General features: G+C 39.7%; 1 protein-coding gene across 2 annotated transcripts in view; it reads left to right on the plus strand.

The window, feature by feature from the left end:
• PRKG2 (protein kinase cGMP-dependent 2) overlaps positions 1-24,106 on the plus strand; it is a 1,208,151-nt gene that overhangs the window by 279,318 nt on the left and 904,727 nt on the right. For both annotated transcript variants that reach the window (XM_078677576.1, XM_078677575.1), the window contains exon 2: positions 16,961-17,127. In XM_078677576.1, the coding sequence (XP_078533702.1) occupies positions 16,961-17,127 (167 nt within the window). The remainder of the gene's footprint in view (positions 1-16,960; positions 17,128-24,106) is intronic.

Raw genomic sequence — 24,106 nt, forward strand, 5'->3', positions numbered from 1 at the left:
TCTGCTCTAGGTAACCTAACCGAAGAGCAATCTGCTATGAGATTTGTCGTTTTACAGAATCGTCTCGTCCTTGACGTCATACTGGCCGATAGGGGCGGGGCCTGTAGAGTCATCGGATCTAGTTGCTGCATTTTCATTCCAAATAACGCGCCGTCTGTTTATTCAGCTATAACCAGACTCCATAAAATTGCCCATCTGATACACCAAGATCCAGGCACCTGGACATGGTCCGGTTGGTTCTGGAATATAATTTCCGCATGGGGATGGAAAATATTGTCCTTTCTAGGTATTGCAGTAGCGATCATATTCAGCTGCTGCCTCTGTATACAATGTGGCCCTGCGATTTGCGGCATGTGTGCTACATCCTGTATTCCTAGTATAACTCCTAGTCCCAAGTCCCGTTCTAAATCCCGTTCTAAGAGAATTCGAGATGAGCAAATGATACTGTATGAAATGATAGATGGTATCATGAATATTGATGTTTCCTGATGGAAACGTAGTGACAAGGAGGGAATGTGGAAAAGTAAATTTTGCCATGTTCTGTGTCCCTACGTGTCATCCATCATATGTTATGTGTGCATGATTAAATATGCATATGCATTCCCCATGTCTGATTAATGACGCAATTACAGTTGTGTCCCCCTCTAGTATGCCAGTTTCCAGTCCTCGTGAATACTACGAATATCAGGCCTATGTAAAGTTATGTTGCCACGTTTCTCAGTGTGCACGTTATTCTATTATAAAGTCCCCGTTTCTAGGCCTCAAAAGGGCCTGGACACCAGATTCAGCTCCTGTCTCCTGAAGCCTCGCTGAGGAGCGATACAGCCCCCACCTGTATCCTCGACCCTTCACTTACTTCCTGCCTCGCAGTGCCCGGTGCAGCCTGGCTCTGCCTCTGAGTCTGCCAAGACTATGTTATGATTCCAGTTATCAGTTCAGCCCTCCTTCCCTGCATTCCTAAGCTACTGAACTGTATCAATAGTTTCCGTCATTGTCTAGCCTTCACGTCTCCACGTTAGAGAAATACTGCATTTAATGGTCATTTAATATTCTTCATCACGCACTACATGTAGAATAATGCATGGTCCAGTCTTAGAATCAAGTTAGCCTTTCCCCTCCTAACTTCTAGTTTATATCAACATGTTCCCTAAACATCAGATACTAGATAGGGTTTAGGTACATGTCGCTCCGACCCTCCAGACTTCAGTCTCTGCTCCTAGCACAGAGTTCATAGCCCCCAGCTTCTCCTAGTAATACGTCATTGCCAGTTTGCGCGCACCACCAGGTTAGAGGTCCCGGCTCCTTAGGTAGCCCCCTCCATGGTTTCCGCCCCATTCATGACATATCCTGTTACGTTTGCATCACATGTCTATGTATACGCCCAGTTACACCTACTTTCGCCCTTATCTTTCGCGACTGCTACGCGTCACGCCTTCTGCTCCACCCACTGCTACGCCTACTGCAATGTAATGCTATGTGTTTGCGTTATGTATATATGCTCATGTATTGTTATTAAAAGTCAGCGCGCTCATCCCAGATCCAGCCCCAGCAGCTGCTGGGCCCTGTCATCCTATTCCCATGCAGGTTGTCCTGTTCCTGTCCTTATGCTGTATTAAACCTGCAAAAACTCCTACTACCTCGAATCTTGACTCTTATTTATTGAGCTATCTGTTATGATATATGTCTAGTCAAAAATAGGGTATTATTTATTTATTTACCACAAATCGTATAACCCCAGTGTAGGGCACTGGCAGTGGTCAGGATTTGTGCACAGCCACGTGGCGTTGAGTTGAGCTGCACAGTTAGTGGTACCTGGAGTACTTTGCGTGTGGGCACCCTGCAATGATAAGTGGTCCAGGGGACCGCACTGGGAGCAATGTCTTGCCTTGATAAGGCCACGTGGAGATGACTTATGGTGCAGTGAGTTAGTAGCACCTGAAGCACACAGCGTGTGCGCATCCTGCGATGATGCGTGGTCCCAGCGGGCCACACCGGGAGCAACTTGTCTTGCGAACTGGACTGCATCATCTGCAATCGCCACTGCATCTGAATTGTGAGCCCTGCTGTTCGCAGTGTAGATTGAAGGCAGTAGTTAGCATAGAGATCGAGGAATGCTTTGTCACTTCTTCTTGACAAAATCCGAGGACATAGAGTACAATTCTCTGTGCAATTAATAAATCAAAGCTGAAGTCGAGTTGTGAACCCTGCTGTCCGCAGTGTAGATCGAAGGCAGTAGTCGGCACATACATAAGTCTGCGGTGCTGTGCCGCTGGGTTCGCAGGGGGCCTGTGCGGAGGAGACCCGCGGTCATGGCAGCAGCCACGTGCCAGGGTGAGGGCCGCCGCTCTGCAGACATGTTGGTCTTCCCACAAGTGAACCACGACCAGGGCCTGGCCTATTTATTCATACTCCAACGCTGGAGTGGCGTGCGTTGGACGAGCCCACTCCACTTCAGGGGGGGGACAACACAGCTACATGACCGAGATCTTCCCCACTGCCTGAGGTAACATGGTTGCATGCACTGCGCACTACACTACAAGAATCCATAATATATCTCCACATGGAGAAGTTTGTGCTTGGCATAGTGAGGTCTGTGCCGCATATCAGCGTTACACTTGCCAATGTGTGCATTATTATTGTAGGTGATATTATTGTAGGTGACTTGCCTCCTTCATACATAGTTGGTTGCCACATCTCCCAACATTCAGCTATTGTGCGGTTGAAGGAACTTGGTATTTTGGGAAGGTCTGTTGTCCTGTTTTGCGCTGCCTCTGTGGTAGTAGCTTGGGGGTGGTCCGGGGGGGAGGTCCTGGTTGGGGAGGTCCTGGTTGTGGTGGCGCTGGGTGTTGTGGCCTTGTTGGGTGTCAGAGCTGCATGATCAGTATCTCTATCACGTGGTGATCTTTAGATGTGGCTGTGAGTTGGGTCTTATTCACGTAGTAGATAGTCGACCTCCTTACACCAGTTAAAGGTTGATGTTAAATTCTTTCTGGTAAGTCGGCTTATTGTCTGCTTTTTGGATCGCATTGCAGATTTGGCTGGTTATTGAAAATATGGGGACGTGGTGTTTTCGTGCTTTTTTTGCACGGGAACGCCTACTTTGCATATCATTAGCGTTAGTTTTGGCTCTCGTTTGTGGCGATTTTGTTGGCGAACGGTATCGATGGAGTGGTGAGATTTGCAGTTTTCACCAGGTTGAGAATGGGATGATAATTAAAAAACACAAAAAAAATATGTTTAATGAACCTTATAATTAGAAATTATCATTTACAAAACCTTTGAAATTCACTGAAAAAACCATAGGTTTCAGGTACACAATAGTTAGAAATTATCAGTTAAAAAACCTTTGAAATTCACTGAAAAAGCTATAGGTTTACACATGTTATAATTAGGAATTAGCATTTAAAAAACCTTAGAAATTCACTGAAAAAACCATAGGTTTCAGGAACGTTATAGTTAGTTGAACATTTCACTCATACAAAACGATAGAAATTCCCCTGTTATAGTTAGTTGAGCTAACTATAACTCGCGCCCCCGCAATGCACTGCTGATGACATCACATATTACATCATTCATGACATGGTCAGTGACATCACTGATGACATATCAAATGACATCACTGATGACATCATCCACGTGACAATCTGATGCACCTCATCAGACCCTAATATAACTCTTACTACACCCACTCTAAAATACAGACTATAATTTTCGAAACCATGAACACACCAATACCAGTTAGTGCATATACACTGACTAATTCCTAGGTCTACACACACATCAATTAATTCACCCATACAGTAACTCATACATACAGTCAGCCATTAGTACAGCATTAGCATATCCAGTCACATATCTATACAGACACTCGGACACCGCCTCTAATTCATAGAGTTATTCACACACCTAGTCAGTAATGGAAATAATGAATCACACGTTTATTTACTCACCTGTACAGTTATACACATACCACCTCACTTATTTAAACATATACTAACACATACTTTCACTCTAATACTATAACTAATACAAGCACAAAGGGATCCATACAGGCACTCTCACACTCACTCACTCTCACATATAGTCATTTATACAGTCCAACACTCAGATATACTGCCTTTCACATATGCAGTTACTCACACATGTACCACTGAGGCATCCATTCACTCACCAAGACACACATACACAAACTCACCCAGCCATACAGCCCTTTACCGATACAGACTTGAAAACATATACGCAGTGAATTATCCACTCACACATTTATGCCCAGAGTCACACCCCCCACCCACCCACACAGACACCCAGGCACCCATACTCAGACAAGCAATCAATAGCCCATATAGATCCACATTTAGCTGCTAACCAAACCATGCAACCGCTTACACACCATCTGACAACCTAAACTGTGTGAATGTCTGTATCAGGAGCTAACACATGCATTAAGACACAATAATCACTCATTTATACAGTCAGTCACACACCTACTTAATCATGCATTCTGACTCTTATACACCCATTCATTCTTCAATACACCTTGGCATATATATATATATATATATATATATAAAACATATTTACATTTTATAGAAACATATAGTCACTGGATGATGTCATCAGTGATGTCACTGACCATATCATGAATGATGAAATATGTGACGTCATCAGCAGTGCATTGCGGGGGCGCGAGTTATAGTTAGCTCAACTAACTATAACAGGGGAATTTCTATCGTTTTGTATGAGTGAAGTGTCCAACTAACTATAACGTTCCTAAAACCTATGGTTTTTTCAGTGAATTTCTAAGGTTTTTTAAATGCTAATTCCTAACTCTAACGTCTGTAAAACCTATGGTTTTTTCAGTGAATATATATATATACACAAGTGCCATGAAAAGGAAGGTATGTACAATACAACAGATCACTGAATGTCTAGGTCTTGTGATTCTCTCTTAAGAAGTTGAAGGGTTCATAATCTCTACAGGGTCATGCGTTAGAAAGGTGGGAATTCAACCATTGTTCAAGGTGGCAACTTGTCGTGCAATTTCTTCAAACTCATTCAACCTCTGTGCTGTGGTGTCAAAAATATGTATCCATTTGCATTCCCTGAGGTTCAGGGTATTGACAAAACTCCCTCTCCTGGGTTTGAAGCTCACTTTCTCTACAACCCACCACTTCAGACTGTCAGCTGAAGTTCCAAATGTGGAATTTTTTTCAAATAGGGGTGCCCCCTGGAACTTGTATCTTATCCTACTACAATGCTTTAGTATGTGTGTTTTGACCTTCTTCGTGGTTTGACCGATATACATAAAAACGCATGGGCATGTTATGGTGTATACCACCCCCATGGTGTTGCAATTAGTTTGAGCTTTGAGAGTGTGAGTATAAGCATTGTGTGTAAAACTCTTGATTTCTTTGGTCATGGAACATGCTTTACATAGCCCACATTTAAAATGGCCCTTGACAGGTGGTATCTGCCATAGGGCGGAAGGATTTGTTGTAATAGATGTAGGGAGTAGGGATTTAACCACATGGTCCCTTATGCTTTTCCCTTTCTTGAAGGTCTGCATAGGCGGGTTGGGGATGCCTACATCCTCGGCCACAAGGTGCCAGTGATGGTTGATTATTTTCCTGACCTCATTGCTCCGTTTGCAGAATGTGGTTACACAAATCATGCGTTCCTATTCCGTAACAAGTTTTTGTTTGGATTCAAGGGAAAATTCCCTGTAGCAGAACCGTGCTCATTTGCGAGCTTTCTTCAGTAGACACTTCGGGTACCCCCTCTCTGCTGGTCTGGCCAAGAGATCCTCTGATTCATTAAAAAAATATTGTTTCTTGGTACAGTTCCTCTGTAACCTGAGAAACTGACCGAACGGTAGATTATCCCTAAGGTTCCTAGGGTGATGACTCAAATAGCGTAAAACCGTGTTCCTTGCACTCTCTTTTCTGTAAAGCAAAGTAAATAGGCTACCCACATCCTCCTTGATCGTAATGTCCATAAAGTTGATCTTACTGTTACTGTACTCAAGTGAGAATTGGATGTCACTCGACCTATTATTAAGTCAACCATGGAATTTGAGAAAATCTTGCTCACTCCCGGACCATAACTACATCATCGATGTAGCGTCTCCAAAGCTCAAGATTACCTCTGTATGGATTCTGATCACTGAATATGTGACAAATAGAATAGCAAAAGCTATTTTTTTAAATTTATTTTTTATTTTTATTTTTGTAGACAACTTCATTACGATTAGATATATACCGTTCACCACAAAATTATTGCAATCAAAATAAAAAGCCAAAAAACACATAGATGAGGGGTATCCTCACAGGAACAGGAACGAAAAGAAAAATCATATGCATATGACAGAGCATTCCTACTTTAAGCCATTCAATTTACAATTGCCGAGGCGCTCCAAGCCTTGATAGTTGCCCAGATTTTTTCCCCTCGCTTCATAGACTTCGCCCCCCCTTATGGCATAAATTGCTATCTCTTGATTATAAACGCCCAAGAAACGGGCTAGCCACATTTGAAAGCTAGGAGAATCATCCTCCTTCCATCGTGCAGCAAGTATAATTCGATATACCGCGGCTCCGATAAAGAGAATATTTTCCTCTCTATGGTTCAAATTTAACGTGCCATCATACCCGAGCATACAAATAGCAGAAGATATGGGCAGTTCCCTCCCAAAAACCTCTTCCCAAAATTGCCATATCATTTTCTTTAATAATGTTAGTTTAGTACAATCATAAAACATATGTAACAATGTTGCTGGGCCTTGATTACATGCATAAAGTTTGGCGGGGGTATAGTATAGGTTGTATAGTGTTTTATACAGCTGCGCTTTTAAGTTAGTGGAAAGTAGTAGTTGTGATGCAAGAGCCAGAACTTTATCAATATCTATGTCTGGATTATCCAGTCTTGTTGCCCAGGATACTTCGGTGTGTTCCATGTCATCGGGCGATTTTTCAAGGAGGGTAAGATAAAATGTGCCAATTCTGCTGGATGGTCTAAGAATATCTTCGATTAGAGGTATTCTATCCCAGCTAATGCAGGGCAAGCGGGAGTATAAACTTGTTCTTATTTGGTAAAATTTTAAGTAATCTGTCGCAGATATGTTAAATTGATTTTGCAGGGTAACAAAACTACAATTCTTATCTACACCTAAAAAATCGAAGAGGGAGACTATGCCCTGTCTTTCCCAGTTAGCTGAAATTCTATCATTGACACTTACTGGTAGTACCGATGAATGCCAGAGTGGAGTATATCGGAATATCTTGGGAATTTGCATGTGTTTAGTAACTTTTGTCCACACTTTCCATGCTCCAATTATTGTTTTAAACTTAACTTTCTTGAAGTAGCTGGGCTCAAGTTGTCTTAGAAGTAATCCCCTGGCTTTATGACCCAGGGCCAATTCATATATTGATGGAATGCCCACTTCTTCAACGCTACATGCTGCATTAATCATCGGGGCGAATTGATTCAAGTGGGCTGCCCACAGGTAAAACAGTAATTGCGGTATTGCGAGCCCCCCTCTGTCAAATGGCATTGGTAAGAGTTTCAGCGATCTCCTGATCTTGCCATATTGCCACACAAATTTAGAGATCAGGGAGTCAAGAGTTTTGATCAAATTGTCTTCAACTATTATAGGGAATCGCTCGGAATAAATACAATATTTTAGGAAAGATAGTCATTTTTATATAGTTCGCTCGCCCTATAGTAGATAAGTGTAAGCTATTTACTCTTGTTAAGTCTTGTTTAATTAAATTGATAAGAGGTTCGTAGTTATTTTTAGAGATATTTTGAATTTCGGCAGTTATGCAGACCCCTAAATATGTCGCCTTCTCTGACCGTCTAGAGTCGATGCAGTGTATGTTTGCTGTACATAATATGACCGTTTTGTTTTTATTAAGAGAATAACCTGAAAAGGACCCAAATTGTTGTGTGGTTGCCTCAATCTCTATTATAGCTACGTCAGGATCAGGTGTTAAAATGGCGACATCGTCGGCGTCGGCTAAGACTTTGGTTTCAAAAACTCCTATCGCCATTGGCTTAATTCTGGTATTAGCTACAATTTCCAAAATCAAAGGATTAATATTTAGGGCGAATAAGATCGGGGAACACGGGCATCCCTGTCGCGATCCCCTTGAGATGCGAATGCTGCTTGATTCGCGCCCCATGAGTTGTAGCCTAGCCTTGGGATCAACATACATTGCTTTTACAGATTTAATAAAACCTTGCCCAAATTTGTAGTGTTCTAAAATAGCCCACATAAATTCCCACGACACTCGGTCGAATGCCTTCTCGGCATCAAGGAGAATCATTGACATCTGGCCGCCCATTGCTGACATAATATCAAATAATGCTATTGCTCTGCGGGTGTGGTCTGTAGTACCCTTCCCGGGAATGAAGTCATGTTGCCACGGGCTGACCAGATGCACAATGACTCCCCTTAACCGATTGGCCAAAATTTTCGAGTACAGCTTAGAATCAGAATTTATTAATGATATCGGGCGGTAAGATGCTGGGGAATCGGTTGGTTTTCCCTTTTTAGCGAAAATGATAATATTGGTATCTTTCCAAGAGGTGGGTGTATTTCCATTCCACTGTACCCCGAGAAAAAGATCTAGCAACATTGGCAAAATAATTTTACCTACAATTTGGTATAGCTCCAGCGGAATTTTGTCTGGGCCCGCAGCCTTCCCCGGGGCAAGTTCTGCTAACGCAAGTTCAACTTCGACTATTGAGATCTCTCTCTCCAGATTCTTTGTCGTTTTATCTAAGCTATTATCCGAACAGGTTAAAAAGCTACTAAGGAAATTCTTTATGTCTTCCCCACTGTGAGTAATATCACTTTGATATAGATTTTGATAGTACTTCTGGAATATCTCCAATATATCCTCTACTTGCGTGTATTCTTGGTCATCTATTTTAATAGAAGAGATAGCATTGAGGGAGACCTTTTGTCTTGTTCGTAATGCTAATTGTCTGCCGACCTTTTCCCCATTCTCATAAAGATTTCTTTGATGCATTCTAAAGGTTTCGGCTGTTTCTGGGTTAATCCCTTATCTAGATCAGTTTTGAGGATTAAGATCTGACGGAGTAGGTTTGATCCATCCGTTTTCTCTACAATTGACATTGTATGAGCAGTTTCCAATCTGGCTAGTTCGTCCAGTTTTTCGGAATACTCAGAGGACTGCGCCTTCTTTAGTCTGGCTACATAACTTAGGGTTTCACCTCTAAGTGCAGCTTTAAAGCTGTCCCATACTATGTTCCTTGGAGCACTATAACGATTGATATCAAAATAGCCCTGAGCCCAGTTTCTAATAAAGTTAATATACTCACTATTAACCAATAATTTTCTGTCAAATGTCCAGGTTGAGGGTTTCCGGGTGGAGCTGGTTAAATTTATTGTAAGGGCCAGAGCATTATGATCGGATATTAGCTTAGGGTATTTAATAATAGTTGCAAGACTTGAAATATCTCTGGTAGTGAATATATAGTCGATTCTGGTGTATTTGGTATGGGGATGAGAAACAAATGTGTAGCCTGGATCGTCTTGATGCTTAAGGGGCCAAATATCAACAAGATTATGGCTGGTTATAAGTGAGGAAATTGCTTTATATACTCTGGGTTTCCGACCGGTATAATTGTATTTGGTTGGGCTGCTACCATGCATTCCAAGTGCAACATTAAAGTCTCCAGCAAAGATTAGAGGGCTGGACCAGCCGGCCAGCTCTAGTTCTAAACTTTCAAAGACCGCTGGGTCGTCCAAATTAGGGCCATATACTGAGCACAGGGTTAGTCCTAGTGCTAGCTCTACAATTACCCACCTTCAATATTGATATAGGGCCTGGCGTTTAGGCATCCCAATATGATTCTTACCTAATACGGCTACCCTCCGCGTATTTGTCGTATGGTTTGTTGTGGCTAAAACATTATACCCCTGTGTTTTTAGTAAACTCCGCTTAGCCCAAGGTATGTGCGTCTCTTGCAGACAGATAATGTCTGGCGAGTTACGCCTGATTATCTCGAACAGCCGCCCTCGTTTATCTCTATCATGCAGCCCAGCCACATTCCAGCTACTAATAGTTAACTTCCCCATGGAGCTAGACAGATTGATCCCTTAGTCATATTGTTGCTCGTATTGTTCATAAAATTGTGTGTGGTGTTATGTGTATTCGCCTTATAGTCAGTGGTTTGGTGGCTAAAAGATTCGATTCGATTTTTTCGGAATGAAGTTGTCTGTAGTTTCTGTGATTCCCCCCCCCCCACACTCTCCCCCAACTCCCCCTTTCTCCGCCCACCCACTCTCACCCCCCTTGCTCCCAAATTAAGGCAAAAAGACTCCGTTGGAGTCTAAAAAGTGATGGAGGTGCTCACGCTGTCATGCCCCCGACTGTGTGCTAGACTAGAGAGAAAAAAACGGGGGAGACAAAGAAAATAAAAAAAAAAGTAAAGAAAGAGCTCAATTACGGAAAAAACATCAGATAAATAAATATCAGTCATTTTGGTACAATGAATGCCAATTATACGGCTGCCAGACTGGTTTACTATATATTACAAAAGAAAAATTCGTACTCCACGCCTTATGTGGATTCGTTAAAGACCCTCACCAGTGCCACTATATACGTATCCCCCCCCTCATGCAATATCGACACTGTTACATTGCTCAATGAGGCTCAACAATCTCAACAATCTCGGGGAGGCGGGGAGAAGTTTTACTCATTCCCCCCGAAAATCAAGACTCCATTCTTTACAGGTAGCTTTAAGCTATTTTAAGCTATCCAGGTATTCCTGCACCATAATCTCGGATACAAAAAATTTTGTCTGGCCCCCAAAAATAACCTTGAGTTTTGCAGGATTGTTCAGATAGACAGTTGCGTTTTTGTCCTGAAAAGGTTTTATAAGCTGGCGCAGCCGCCACCTTCTTTCCACGGTGGTATGGCAGAAGTCTGGACGTGTAAAGTATGTAATGTCTCTGCAAGAGCGCTTGGCATAAGGTCTAGCCTTCTCGAACACCGCCTGTCTAAGTAAAAAAATTCCAAAATAAACTAGGATAGCCCTAGGATACGCACCAGGTTTGGGAGGGGCTCTTTGGGTTAGTGGCAAAAGCTATTTTAAAGTGACATTCAATTCTCACTGAAAGAGAGTGGAAGGAGTGTCAGATGTTTAGGTCATGTTGAGAAGTTATTACAAACTGGAACTGGCAGTACAAATTAAACCATTTTTGGTATCAAAGGGCTTTGTTTTTTTATGAATTATTAAAGTTATAACTATAACTTTTCAAATTTGTAATGTTTGTGTAGTGTAAATTGGTTTTGTATAAAACCATAAATGAAGTTTTCATAACTATAACTAATCTTAAATCTTAGTTTTTTTTATTTAATTTATGTTTTTTTATTGTGTTTTACCATATAATGTTTATAATGCTGTTAATTCTTTTAGCTGATTGCTTTGGTACCGCAGCACTTTCTTGATAGGTCAAAGTTCATTACTAATGACAGCGTCATCTTTCTGATTGATTCTGACTGAAGGTAACGTCTGGACAATTATTTCTGTTAGAGAGTAGTTCAAAGTATTTTGATTGAATATACTCCATACTATTTTGAGTTCAGCGAAAGGTTACTTGAGTGTTCAGAAATTGGATGGCGCTCTACAGGTAGTGGAAGGTATGGTTAGCGGATGTCAGGGTGGTTGGTGCTTCTTGGTCAGAGAAAACCCTGGTCTCTGAGAAAGGAAGGGTTAGTGGAGTTTACCCTTCTGGAAGAATGAAGCAAAGTCAAGCGCACACAACCGGTGTTTGTTGATTTGTAGTAATCATATTAGTCGTGATGGATAAAATTGCAAACAAATGTTTTTTTGGGAATGTGTTTTTAATAGTTTGGTGAGTGATTCTCCTGATCATAAGGAAGACTTTTCGAACAAGTAACCAGCCGACACGTGTTTCGTCAATTCGGGGTAAACACGTGACTCTTCAGGGTTGTCGTATGCGGCGTGATCACGGTATCGTGGGACCGGTGATATTTCCAACCCGGTCCTAATCGGGTATGTGTGGATGATAAGTATTCAATCAAACACCGATGCGTGCAATGGGCAGTCACCTAATGCGGGTCAGCAGTCCCGCATCCGGAGAACCGGTGACCCAGAGCACTCGCGCTCCTCGTGGCACAAAGCCCTCTTGTGGGTGCTAGCATACCCTGCTGCCTCATTTGCCTACTGCTGACCCGCATTAGGTGACTGCCCATCGCACGCATTGGTGCTTGATTGAATACTTAAATCATCCACCCATACCCGATTAGGACCGGGTTGGAAATATCACCGGTCTCTCGATAACGTGATCACGCCGCATACGACAGCCCTGAAGAGTCACGGGTTTACCCCGAATTGACGAAACACGTGTCGGCTGGTTTCTTGTTCGAAAAGTCTTCCTTATAATCAGGAGAATCACTCACCAAACTATTAAAAACACATTCCAAAAAAAACATTCTTTTGCAATTTTATCCATCACGACTAATATGATTACTACAAATCAACAAACACCGGTTGTGTGCGCTTGACTTTGCTTCATACTCCATACTATTATTGATTTGTGCTAGATTAGGGTGAAGCAGGGCATACTTTAGTTTTTCCAATTGTAGTGATGGTCCACACCATAATCTATATTCCTGCCAAAGTTCATGTCATTCTATTCAGCCATTTTGCTACTACATCTATCTGAAAAGTCTATGGCAAATGTATTGGTGGAAGCTTTAACAAATCACCACAAAACTTTGCATCATCAGCCAATGTATGAAAAAGAATAGATAGGTATCACTCTCTCTCTCACCCTCCGCTCTCTTTCTTTTGCTATCTATATATAAATATATATATATATATATATATACACTATCCATCTCTCTCACTGTGTGTGTGTGTATATATACATATTTTTATATATATATATATATATATATATATATATATACATATATCTATATAGGAAATTGGGAGAGTGGACTTAACATACTAAACTAAATAGAGCCTAATCTTTGAATTTAAAGACTAAAGACTGTCTATGAAAATGGAAATGATCTATTACTTTGAGTAAGAAACTATTGTCCTCAATAAGGAAACAGTATCATTAAAGCTAGTTTAATTAAAAAAATAACTACAGTGCAAAATAATGATAAGACAAAACTTTGAAGATATTTACAGTCTACTGATGTTTATTAATTCTTTCTTTAAACTGTCAACCTGTCTTTAAACGTAGCGTTTTATCTAAGACATCAAGAATGACAGATGGACTTGGACTACTCCAGAATTTTTTTGTTTGTCAAAATTGATGACTAAAAAATATTAGTAAAATGCATCAGGTACGTGTGTTCACATCTGAATGTGTACTACATTCAATTAACTGTGAATTGTAAAAAGCCGGTATTTTTGTGCTTTTTAAGAACCTATCAAATGGAAGCACCTCTTTCCCAACAGGAATGTTTACGGTCTGCACTTTAAACCATGAAAATGCTAAATCAAAAACAAAAGGAAAATAAGTAAGGTAAAAATAACAGAAAAGCGATCATGGTTGAAAAGATAAAGAAATATAAACCTAATTCATCAATGCTATCCTTCAAATGTGTTTAATATGTGAAGGTATAAGTCTAAGGATTTGTTGCGATCACTTGGATGGATGAGGTAAACATGACTAACCCACCAAATACTTGAGTAATGTTTATACTTTTCAGAGATAGAAAGTTATAGAACATAAATAAATCAAAACATATTTGAGGGTTGGCTTGATTACCTGCTGTACTGTGTATTATTTTTCAGTGGTGACATCCAATTCTACCTAGCTGGTATATCATCTGTACCTTTAGCTCCTCATCACATCTGTAATTCTGTTTCACATACAACAGGAGTTTTAGTAGCCAATCATGGTTCCAATTATAGTTAGTATTGTAATTTCAAGGTTTTGGCAAGTAAGAAAGTCTTGTGTGCAGAGGAAGTGTATGAATTTCGGGGTGAAATTCCCTGAAACATGGGTTGAGTTCCATACATATCACAAATAATGTTCATTTGTGTATCAAGTGACGGAACAGATTATAAATAAGGCTTATAAAAAGGCTCTCTTGTTTTCAGTATTTTTAGCTCGTGAATTTTCTCAGTGCTGTCTAAATGCTTTGAAATCGAATTCTATGGTATTTATTCAGCTCTTTAATTAAGAAAATTGACAATGTGTTTTTGTATTACATGTTGCTTTTTTGCACTGATTATTATAACACATATTTAATTTAAAGGAGAGGTATTGCAGAGATGTAGGGCCTTCCCACTGACATTGTCCACTGGACCTATAACAGATTGTGCTAAGTATGGAAACCTAAGTATTGCACTCTCTCACTCACAGACTCTCACATTCCCTCTCTTGCATCTTATTACCCCTTCTCTTTCACAGGACTCTTTTGGTTTTGCAGGGCTTATTTTAGTTTCCAGCCCGGCCCTCTATGACAACATAGAAAGATTCAAGTTTATTGAAAAGTAAAAACTTTACTCCCTAATGTGGCACAACCACTTTTTCTGAATTGTGATATATTCATTACAGCATGCACAGATGTGCTTAGGTGTATGAGAAAATCTACACACATAGTCAAGTGAAAAACACCTTTTAAAGGAAGAGGCCTTATGAGTAGATAAAAAGTAGACCACTGACTACTGAGAGTGTAAAGGGAAAGACAATACTCCCCTACTGGCTACATTGTTAATGATGTGTCTAATTTGACACAAGTGATGCATTGAACTCCAGACAATAATCATGGAGGATGGGAAAAGAAAGAACACACAGGAGAGGTTGCATTGAGTTTTGGCCAGTAGGCAGGGTTGGTGTAGGGAACATTAAAAGTGGAGGACAGCAGGAAATGGATGTCTGCATAGACACGCAAATGAAAAGAACACACTGTCACAGATTAGGCAAAGGAAAAGGGTGATACAAGGATGTCTTCCAAGCACAAGAGGGCACTGCAAAAGTAAAGGATCATCTACCTTGTGCATTTGAAAGCAAAAACAAAAATGTCAGGGTAGTGGCAAGTCAGTTAGTTAGGATTCAAATGGCAGCAGGTTCAGATTGCAAACAATAATAAGTCTTGGCAGAAATGTAGAAACAAGCCAGCACCTGGGAGCCTGTGACTGCAATAGGGTCATGGGGGGCATGATGGTGTAATGGCAGCTCATCCTTCTCTGAAAGCAGCCTCTAGCCTTCAGCCCACCAGGAAAATATCATAGTGGGAGAATTGCAGAAAAGCTCCCGCTGGTCTTGATGAAGTATTTGCTAACACATAAACCTCTATATTTAATGAACAGTATGGCCCTCATCATTAACAGCCATCTTTTTGATGAGACAATGATCAAGTCAATAATATGTAAAACCAAAGTATTCTGAATTTATCAGATGTGATAATTATCGCCTAATACAATTTCTTGCCCATAAAATAGGGCTTAATATATGGCTTTGGGTGCTTGATACACTGAAATATGTATGTTCTGGTAACTACAGGACATTTTTGTTCCTTTAAATTGCCAAAAATTAATGAGGTATGCTTTTCATATTGCGCCTGATATGTCACTAGTGCAATAAAAACCACTAAAAGCGCATAATTCCAATATTTGTGGTGACAGGAGTTAACATTCATATCAGTGATTAAAGGCCCATTATAATGAAGTCCTAAGAGTCAACTACATGAAGACATTATGGCTAACACTCACAATATTGATCTAACAGGTCAAAGCCGAACTACCAAATCCAGTTAAGCTTGGCAGTTTCAAATAATATTTAAGACCTTGCAGGAATTATATAATTAATATAAAGAGAGCTGACTACTAACCTGGAATCCTAACCTGTAAACCAATATCAATAAATTCTTCTCCAATGGGATAGCCCGCCCTGCTTTTTCTGTACACTCTTCTGTCCATGTCAGAGTCATTCACAAATGATCCTAGCAGGCAATATTTTGATCACCTTTTTAACGTGAATTTCTTCTGTACGCAAGGTCACACTCTACATGCAGTTGCTAAAACATGGAGACTGACACTATCGTGACTTTTGTGGATTTGAGTTTAAGTTTCAATTTGCTGTATTGTGGCTTAGAATCAATGAGAGGAAATCTGCGATATTCCAATTTTCACAGCAGTATCCTTTGCAGAAATGTTTTGTGTAACTCATCATTTGAAAGTTGTCATAATCTCTGCGTTCGTTGATGGTGAAAGCAAGCTGGATGTTTTAATGGAGTGTGTTTGGATGTTGGACATCTTGAATTGTTGTCTATATGGAACAAATACAAGACAAGAGGAAAGTGTCCTACCTACCAATCAAGTCATACAATTCTCCTTTGGAAATCATGCCAGTGCTAAGTATGAATGTAGTCTGGACTATAGAAGCAGGAATATAGGTGGTCAAAATATCATGACCAAAATATTGAAACAAAAAATATTGAGGAGGTAAGTGAGCAGAGGGAGGCATAAATGTACTATTCTTAAATCCACACCCACATACCGGGGGGTAATTTATATATATATATATATATATATATATATATATATATATCACGAGTATCCACTCCGTCCACTTCCACCAGAAACCTCGGTGGCGAAGAAGGAGAAGCGAACCACTTCTTTTAGGCAAGATGTTTTATTATAACCTTTTCAGCTACAGCATTCGACAGATGACGCGTTTCGGGCTCAGGCGCCCTTGATCACATCCATATATATATATATACAGTCATATTGTCAGGTTACATATATAGGGAGTGAGGTATAAAAAATCTAGACATACCTAACCTGTCGATATTTTCGGTTTCAATATTCTGGTCATGATATTTTGACCACTCAATATTCCTGCTTCGATATTCAGAAACCACACCACTATCAGTACATGCTATGAAGGAAGTGCTGTTCTGTACAACTCACTAAACTATGTTTTTGCTCTTGATGCTAGTGAGAAAAAACTCATCATGGATGCCCTCACCAAAAACCAGTTTCTTAAGAGGTTGGAAACTCAGCAAATCCGAGACATGGTAGAATGCATGTACCCCAGGAACTACCAGCAAGGAAATTACATCATCAAACAGGGAGAACCAGGCACTCATCTTTTTGTATTGGCAGGTAGGTGCAATGTAAAACAGTGTGACCATATACCACATTTGATGTATCCATAATATTGACTACCATTCACCATATCGTCACATTAGATGCAGATTTAAGACAATTAATTATATACTTACCTTGACAATATAGTGAGAAGTGATGCTGTACAAGCAATACTTGTCCAGTTGATATTATTGAAGGATACAGATCTCATTGTTTGTGACTGCTTGACAAAGTCGATTATATGCATTGACCTCTCTATTGATGCGTCTTGGATGAGTCTTCTTTGGGTCAGTAGAGAGCAGAAAAGAAGTTGTCTTCTGTGGTTCTTTTAATAATACAAAACTTAAACATCCCCAAAGTACTGCTTTGTACCATCTAAATTTCCTTTTTTTGCAACAAATGTGTGCATTTCCTAAAAATGCCAACTAAATTAATAGGTTGCTGTTTTTTTTGGTGATAATTAACATATTAAAGTGATTTCAAATTATTCAGTTCATTTACTGCATACAAAACATACATGAAACAATGTGTTACACCTTAGCCCCACAATTTTAAACACACTAACTTAAATTTGGATCATGAATTTCCATTAAAATGCCAGGGCTAGTTGGTACAAGTGCTCCATTTTAATGTACATTATGATGTGGATATATCTCTTATTACTTTTTTTTCAGGGTTTGCTATGACTACTTTTAAACTTTGGTGAATTTCCAAACAGTAGGTTAGTTCTAAAGCATACTGTCAAAGGACCAAAAAGGATTTACAATATATTACTAAAAATAACCTGCTTTCCTATTATCATTCTGTGCATACTGTTTAACCAAAAGAGTGCAAAAAACAACAGTGAATAGAGGATCTGAGGGGAAAAAGAGATTAAAGACCTATATACACCCTACCCCTAATCTAACTAGTAAGAAACACAAAGGGGTGCTATCGGTCTATATTGGCTAGAAAGTGTCTGTTTTCTATTGGAAGAGTGTATGTATGAACTATAAGTATGGAAAAGGGGGAAGAACAAGAAATAGGAAAAGTAAACCCATCAGCCCACCCATTGGCGGAGCATCATCATCTGGGATTTTAGAATACAAACTGGTATCCACTAGGTACCTCACCGTGGGAGAGTGGGAGGGAACTCTAGTATTGGATCCACCAGTGATGGAAAGCCAGACAGCAGTGTATCATGAGCTGTGGGAGATGAAAAAGTTGCAGTGCTCAAAGAAAGTGTGTGCTAAATAGAAAGTGGTGATTTAAAATTGACTAGCATGGTGCCTAATGACTAATTTTATTCTGGCGGTCACCATGTTGACAAGGTTAAAAAGCAGAGTGTGGATGGATGAAACCAAATATTACCATCCATAGATGAGTTAGTTGGTCGACATGTTTCAGCCTAAAAGGCTTTCTTCAGGACCTATTGTAACACTACTGCAACTGTGAAAAATAATGAAACGTACCAAGTACATACCATGCAAAAGCAATAAACCTACCATATGTGTGTATACTTTGTGGTAGGAAATGTGTAGTAAGTTGATAGGAGACTTTAAGTTATATGAAGTATCTGGTTTATTGAGAAACAATCATCCGAGTGGAAATACGTGACTCTCCCTCTGGCTGGTCAGCAATCAACTGCCAGAGAGTAGAACTGTCAGCTATCAGGGAATGTAGAACGCACTAGGCACAGTGCTCTACAATCCATAGCTGACATACAATATTACAACATATCCTCTCTCTTTATTTAAACAAAGACATAAAATAATATAGTAAAACAATGCTCAAGCAAAGTCAAGATCATCTGGAAGAATAAAGATCAAAGAAGAAAATACAAAATAAATATATGAAGATGAGTAAGAATTGCAAAAGTCTATTCTTCAATAAAAGAATAAAAGTAAATATTCTATAACCAACAAATGAACATACGGGTAACAGTAAGTAAACATGTCAAGTTATTTACATATATAATCTCTTAAGTAACCAGGAGGATAACGATTCCTGTAAAGTCTTACCTCCTGGGTAGGTTGACTCACCGCAAGGGAATCTACAGAAACAGAAGCAGGAGCATCACCTCCTCCCTGTACTACTCTTTGAGGAGGACAGGTCTCCTGGGAATTGTAAACAAGGTCACCATCAGACATGGACAAGAACGTATTGTCAACACACATGTCACCACTCTTGTTCTTAATTAATACCTTAGAACTCCCAATGCCTTCTGTATGTACATTACCCTTCTGGTATAAAGCCACCCGCCTGTAATTCCATCTTTCCCCACTTTCCAATACTACACAATATGGTAAAGTGGGTTTAACCTTAAAGGGACCTAAAAATTTCCTAAACGAAACACCTGGTCTACCAGAGCGTATTTTAATCCAATCTCCAGGGCAAATTATTTTGTCTAAGTTCCCTTTACAATTCATCTTACCATGTGAAACAACTTGGGACGGATTGGTAGGAAACATATCTTTAGTTACAATCTCCTTTAACCATGTGGGAACCAATTTTGTATTGGGTAGTCTCCCACGCATCATCTCAAAGGGCGTTTTATTGGTTACACTGTGCACACTAGAGCGATAAGCCCAAACCATATCTGATACCATAGAATCTACATCTTTACCACTAGAAATGGCCATTTGGATAACACCCTTAATAAGACGATTAGCTCTCTGAACAATTCCGTTTCCCTGTGGATTGTATAGGGAAGTACGGCTGTGCTTGATACCACAAGAGGACAGAAATGTTTTTATTTCTAGAGATGTTAATTGCGTACCGTTGTCTGTTATAAGTACTGAAAGTAGTCCTTCATATTTCCAAATCCCCTTTAAAGCATTGATGGTAGTCAAAGTAGTAATATCCTTACATTTTTTTACCACCAACCATTTCGTGTGTACATCCACTACAACAATACCAAAACGTACGTTTTCCTTAAGACTATTCATCGGACCAATGAAATCCATACATACAGTATGCCAGGGTAAGACCGGATCAGAAATATGACCCGAAGATGCCTGTAGGCCAGTTTTCAATCGTTTATCACTCTCTTTGCAGATTTGACAATTTGTAACATAAAGATTCCCATCGGAATCCATCCCTGGCCACCACCAATTTGTCCTTAGCCTTTGTTTCGTCCGAGTTTGTCCCAAGTGTCCTTCATGGGTCAATTTGATTAAATTTTGTCTTAAAGAAGCTGGAGGAATGAACGTGTCCCCTCTCATGATCACTATATCTTCACAAATTGATAATTCATCCAGAATTCCAACAAAAGGTCTGTTGGTGATAGAAACAGTACTCTCTCTTTTACACCCTTTCTTTATCAGGTTCTTAAGTTCCAGCATGGCACTGTCAGCAAGCATAGCATGTATCCACCCATCTTTATTTAAAGCCTGGGGTTCACACATGCTCAAAGCATCCTGAATAAAAGCGACAGCCCCTTCATTTTCTTTCTTCAAAACAGCAGCTTTATCAACCAACTTCCAATTTAGTGACAATCTAGAAAGGCAATCGGCTTGTATATTTCTCCAACCTTGAATTTACTCAACAATATAGCAAAATTCCTGGACGTGAGAGGCTAACCTAGCTAATCACTTTGTATCTCCACCTGGTAGTAGCACTCTTATAAGAGGTTTATGATCCGTTTTAAGTGTAAATTTGGTCCCCCATAGATAAGTTCTAAAATATTCACAAGCCCAGGCAGCAGCTAGAGTTTCACGTTCTATGACTGAATAATTACTTTCCGAAGGAGTCAGGGTTCTCGATGCAAATGATACAGTTCTCTCTTTACCATTGTGGATCTGGGCTAACACTGCTCCTAGACCAGTAGCACTTGCATCTACAGTAAGAACAGAATGTAATTTCGTATCAAAAGGTGTCAAAACCTCTGCACAGCAAATGTCTTTTTTAATGTTATCAAAACAAGTCTGTTGAACCTTATCCCACGAAAAGCCAACCCCTTTCTTCTAAAGAGATCTTAAATCAGTTGTTTTAGTAGAAAAATCCTTAATGAATTTGGAGTAATATTCAATTAATCCCAAAAAGGATCGCAATTTATCTTTGTCCGATGGAACGGGAGCCAATCGAATAGCATCCAAAAGATTCTGTTTGGGCTTTACTCCTTGTTCTGAGATTTCATACCCTAAGTAATCCACCTTATCTACTAGGAACTTACACTTATCCTGTTTAAGTGTTAGACCTGATTTCCTGACCCTAAATAGAGCCTCACGAAGAGTATGGTTGTGCTGATCTACTGTATCCCCAAATATCAAAATATCGTCTTGAAAGAAAATGATATTTTTGACCCCCTTAAACAAAACATTCATCATTCTTTGGAATATGCTAGCAGCAGAGCATAATCCAAAAGGCATCCTAACACATTGGTAAATGCCCTCCGTGGTAATAAATGCTGTTAACGGTTTGGAGTCGTCATGCAATCTTATCTGGTGGTAGGCGTTTTTAAGATCCAATTTTGAAAAAAAATTCCCACCACTTAATGCCAAAATGAATTTGTTGATATTAGGAAGGGGAAATGTATCGACTATCACATTTTGATTAAGAGACCTGAGATCAATACAAAACCTAAATTTGCCATCAGATTTCTCAGTGATAACCACTGGCGAAACCCACGAAGAGCTCTCAACTGGCTCAATTACACCTGAATCAAGCATATCCTGAAGCATTTTTTTCACTGCTTCCCTAGCTATTAAAGGTGTTCTGCGTGCTTTATGCTGAACTGGGATAGCATTAGGCTTCAAAATTATTTTATGTACGTATCCCTTGAAGCAACCTAAATCTTCTCTGAAGACATCCTTAGCTTCTTTCAAAATATCATCCAAAGAAGGATCTTCTATAACTAATACCTGTGTCGGGGCCCTAGGATCTATAATGATAGATAAGTCAAATTGATGCATCCATCCTAAGATAGGTGGTCCATCCTTTGCCACATAGACTTTACCATCAGTTGTTCTACCTTTAAATTCAATAGTTGACTTCATGAAACCAATAAGATCAATAGTTTCCCCTTGGTACCCCCCAGGGTTAATATCTTTTGGATGTAATTCCTGGTTAGGCCAGAGTTTGTCAAATATACATTTTGGAATAATAGTGTACATCGATCCACAGTCAACCATTAAATCTACATTTACACCATTGACTCTGAATTCAGCTTTAGGTCGATTCTTCCTACCAATTTGATCATCAGGATCATCAATACATAAAATCTTATCTATATGCATAGACGCATCATCAATATCAACAAGTGTAGTTTCACTATTACTATCTTTAGTTGCCACCCTTTGTTTAAAAGATTTCCTGCACATGTTGGAAAAATGACCTTTTCGTCCACATTTTAAACAATTTCTGTCAATGGCTGGACATTTATAATAGTCAGGATTATGAGCGCCCCCACATCTGTAACATGACTTAAATTTTTGTCTTCCTCTTTGAAAATTTGTTCTTTGAAAGTACTTTCCGGGTTTAGACACAGCGGCAACATCTGATTCCCCACACGGTACTGAAGAAGTATTGCCGCTAAGAACTTCTTCCTTTTTGTTCATCTCACGCATACAAAATTGTGAGTGTTCAAGAACTTTTGCTATTTCAATGGCATCTTTCAAAGTTGGGTTCTTTGCTGCCCAAAGTCTTTCTTGTGTTTTCCTTCACTTACACTGTACGATGAGTTGGTCACATACCATTTCATCTGTCATGGCACCGAACTTGCATTTCAGGGATAATTTTCTTAGTTTTGACACAAACTCATCTATTGATTGATTTTCTCCTTGCTTATGAGTGTAGAACTGATGACGATTCATGACTATGTTAATCTCTCTTGCAAATCTTATTTCCAAGCGTTTTTAGTTTCATCAAACACATTCTCAATAGCATTACCATTAGGTAAAGTTGCAACAGGCAGATATTTAAAAATACGTTGGCCTTCTTTTCCAAGATTATTCAATAATAACGCTTTTTTTCTTTCAGCACTAAATTTTGATCCATCTATTGCATCAATATAGTTCTCAAACATAGGCAGCCAATCCTCCCACTCTATTGCAAGTGGTCCAGGAGAAGCTAAAAATATAGGTGGAGTAACAATAGTGCTTTGACTAGCCATGCCAAAAGAACAATTAAATGAACTAAAATCAGAAAAGAGAAAAAATAAAAATACTTGGTTTTAATAGTAAAATGTTCTTTTGCAGGGAATAGTCTCAGACTAGCAACTGTTGGAATGTTGCCATGGACACAAGATTAAATTGACAACAACAAGATAACTTCAAATCCATTTAAGTTCCAAGAACTGTTGGCACAGTATGGTTGAATAACGAAGATAAAGTAAACTAATACCTCACAAAATCCAGTTAAGTGCACAAAGTACTTCAAGTAAAATATCGATTTCTGTTCCGATCGATACATTTCTCTTCTTCGGAGCTGACTTTTGCAAACAAAATGGCCGTCACGTCGTTTGTACGTGTTTTCTATGGGAAATTGGCCTTGTTGTAGTAGCGCGTCGAGCGTGGTTTGCGTGATGTTTTTGCAGGGGATCGAGCATAAACAACACAGCAGCGTGTCAGCTCAAGATCTCCCTACGTCACCGTAACTTGCTCGCGCTACACTCCAACCACAACTGTCAGATTTCCCAAATATATCAAAAATGCCGATTTTGGCCACAACAGCGGTACTCACGGTACACGTAACTACCGCTAACAAAGCTCCTTCTATTTTTTCCGCCGATTCACGCTCTGAACAACGTTGAAGCAGTCTTCCTGCTCACGCTGGGTTCTAGCCACTTCCACTACGGAGACAACAGCCAGATTGTCGCCAAAATGTAGTAAGTTGATAGGAGACTTTAAGTGATATGAAGTATCTGGTTTATTGAGAAACAATCATCCGAGTGGAAATACGTGACTCTCCCTCTGGCTGGTCAGCAATCAACTGCCAGAGAGTAGAACTGTCAGCTATCAAGGAATGTAGAACGCACTAGGCACAGTGCTCTACAATCCATAGTTGACATACAAGA

The sequence above is a fragment of the Lissotriton helveticus genome, chromosome 2_1 (genome assembly GCF_964261635.1).
Source record: "Lissotriton helveticus chromosome 2_1, aLisHel1.1, whole genome shotgun sequence".
Classification (NCBI taxonomy): domain Eukaryota; kingdom Metazoa; phylum Chordata; class Amphibia; order Caudata; family Salamandridae; genus Lissotriton; species Lissotriton helveticus.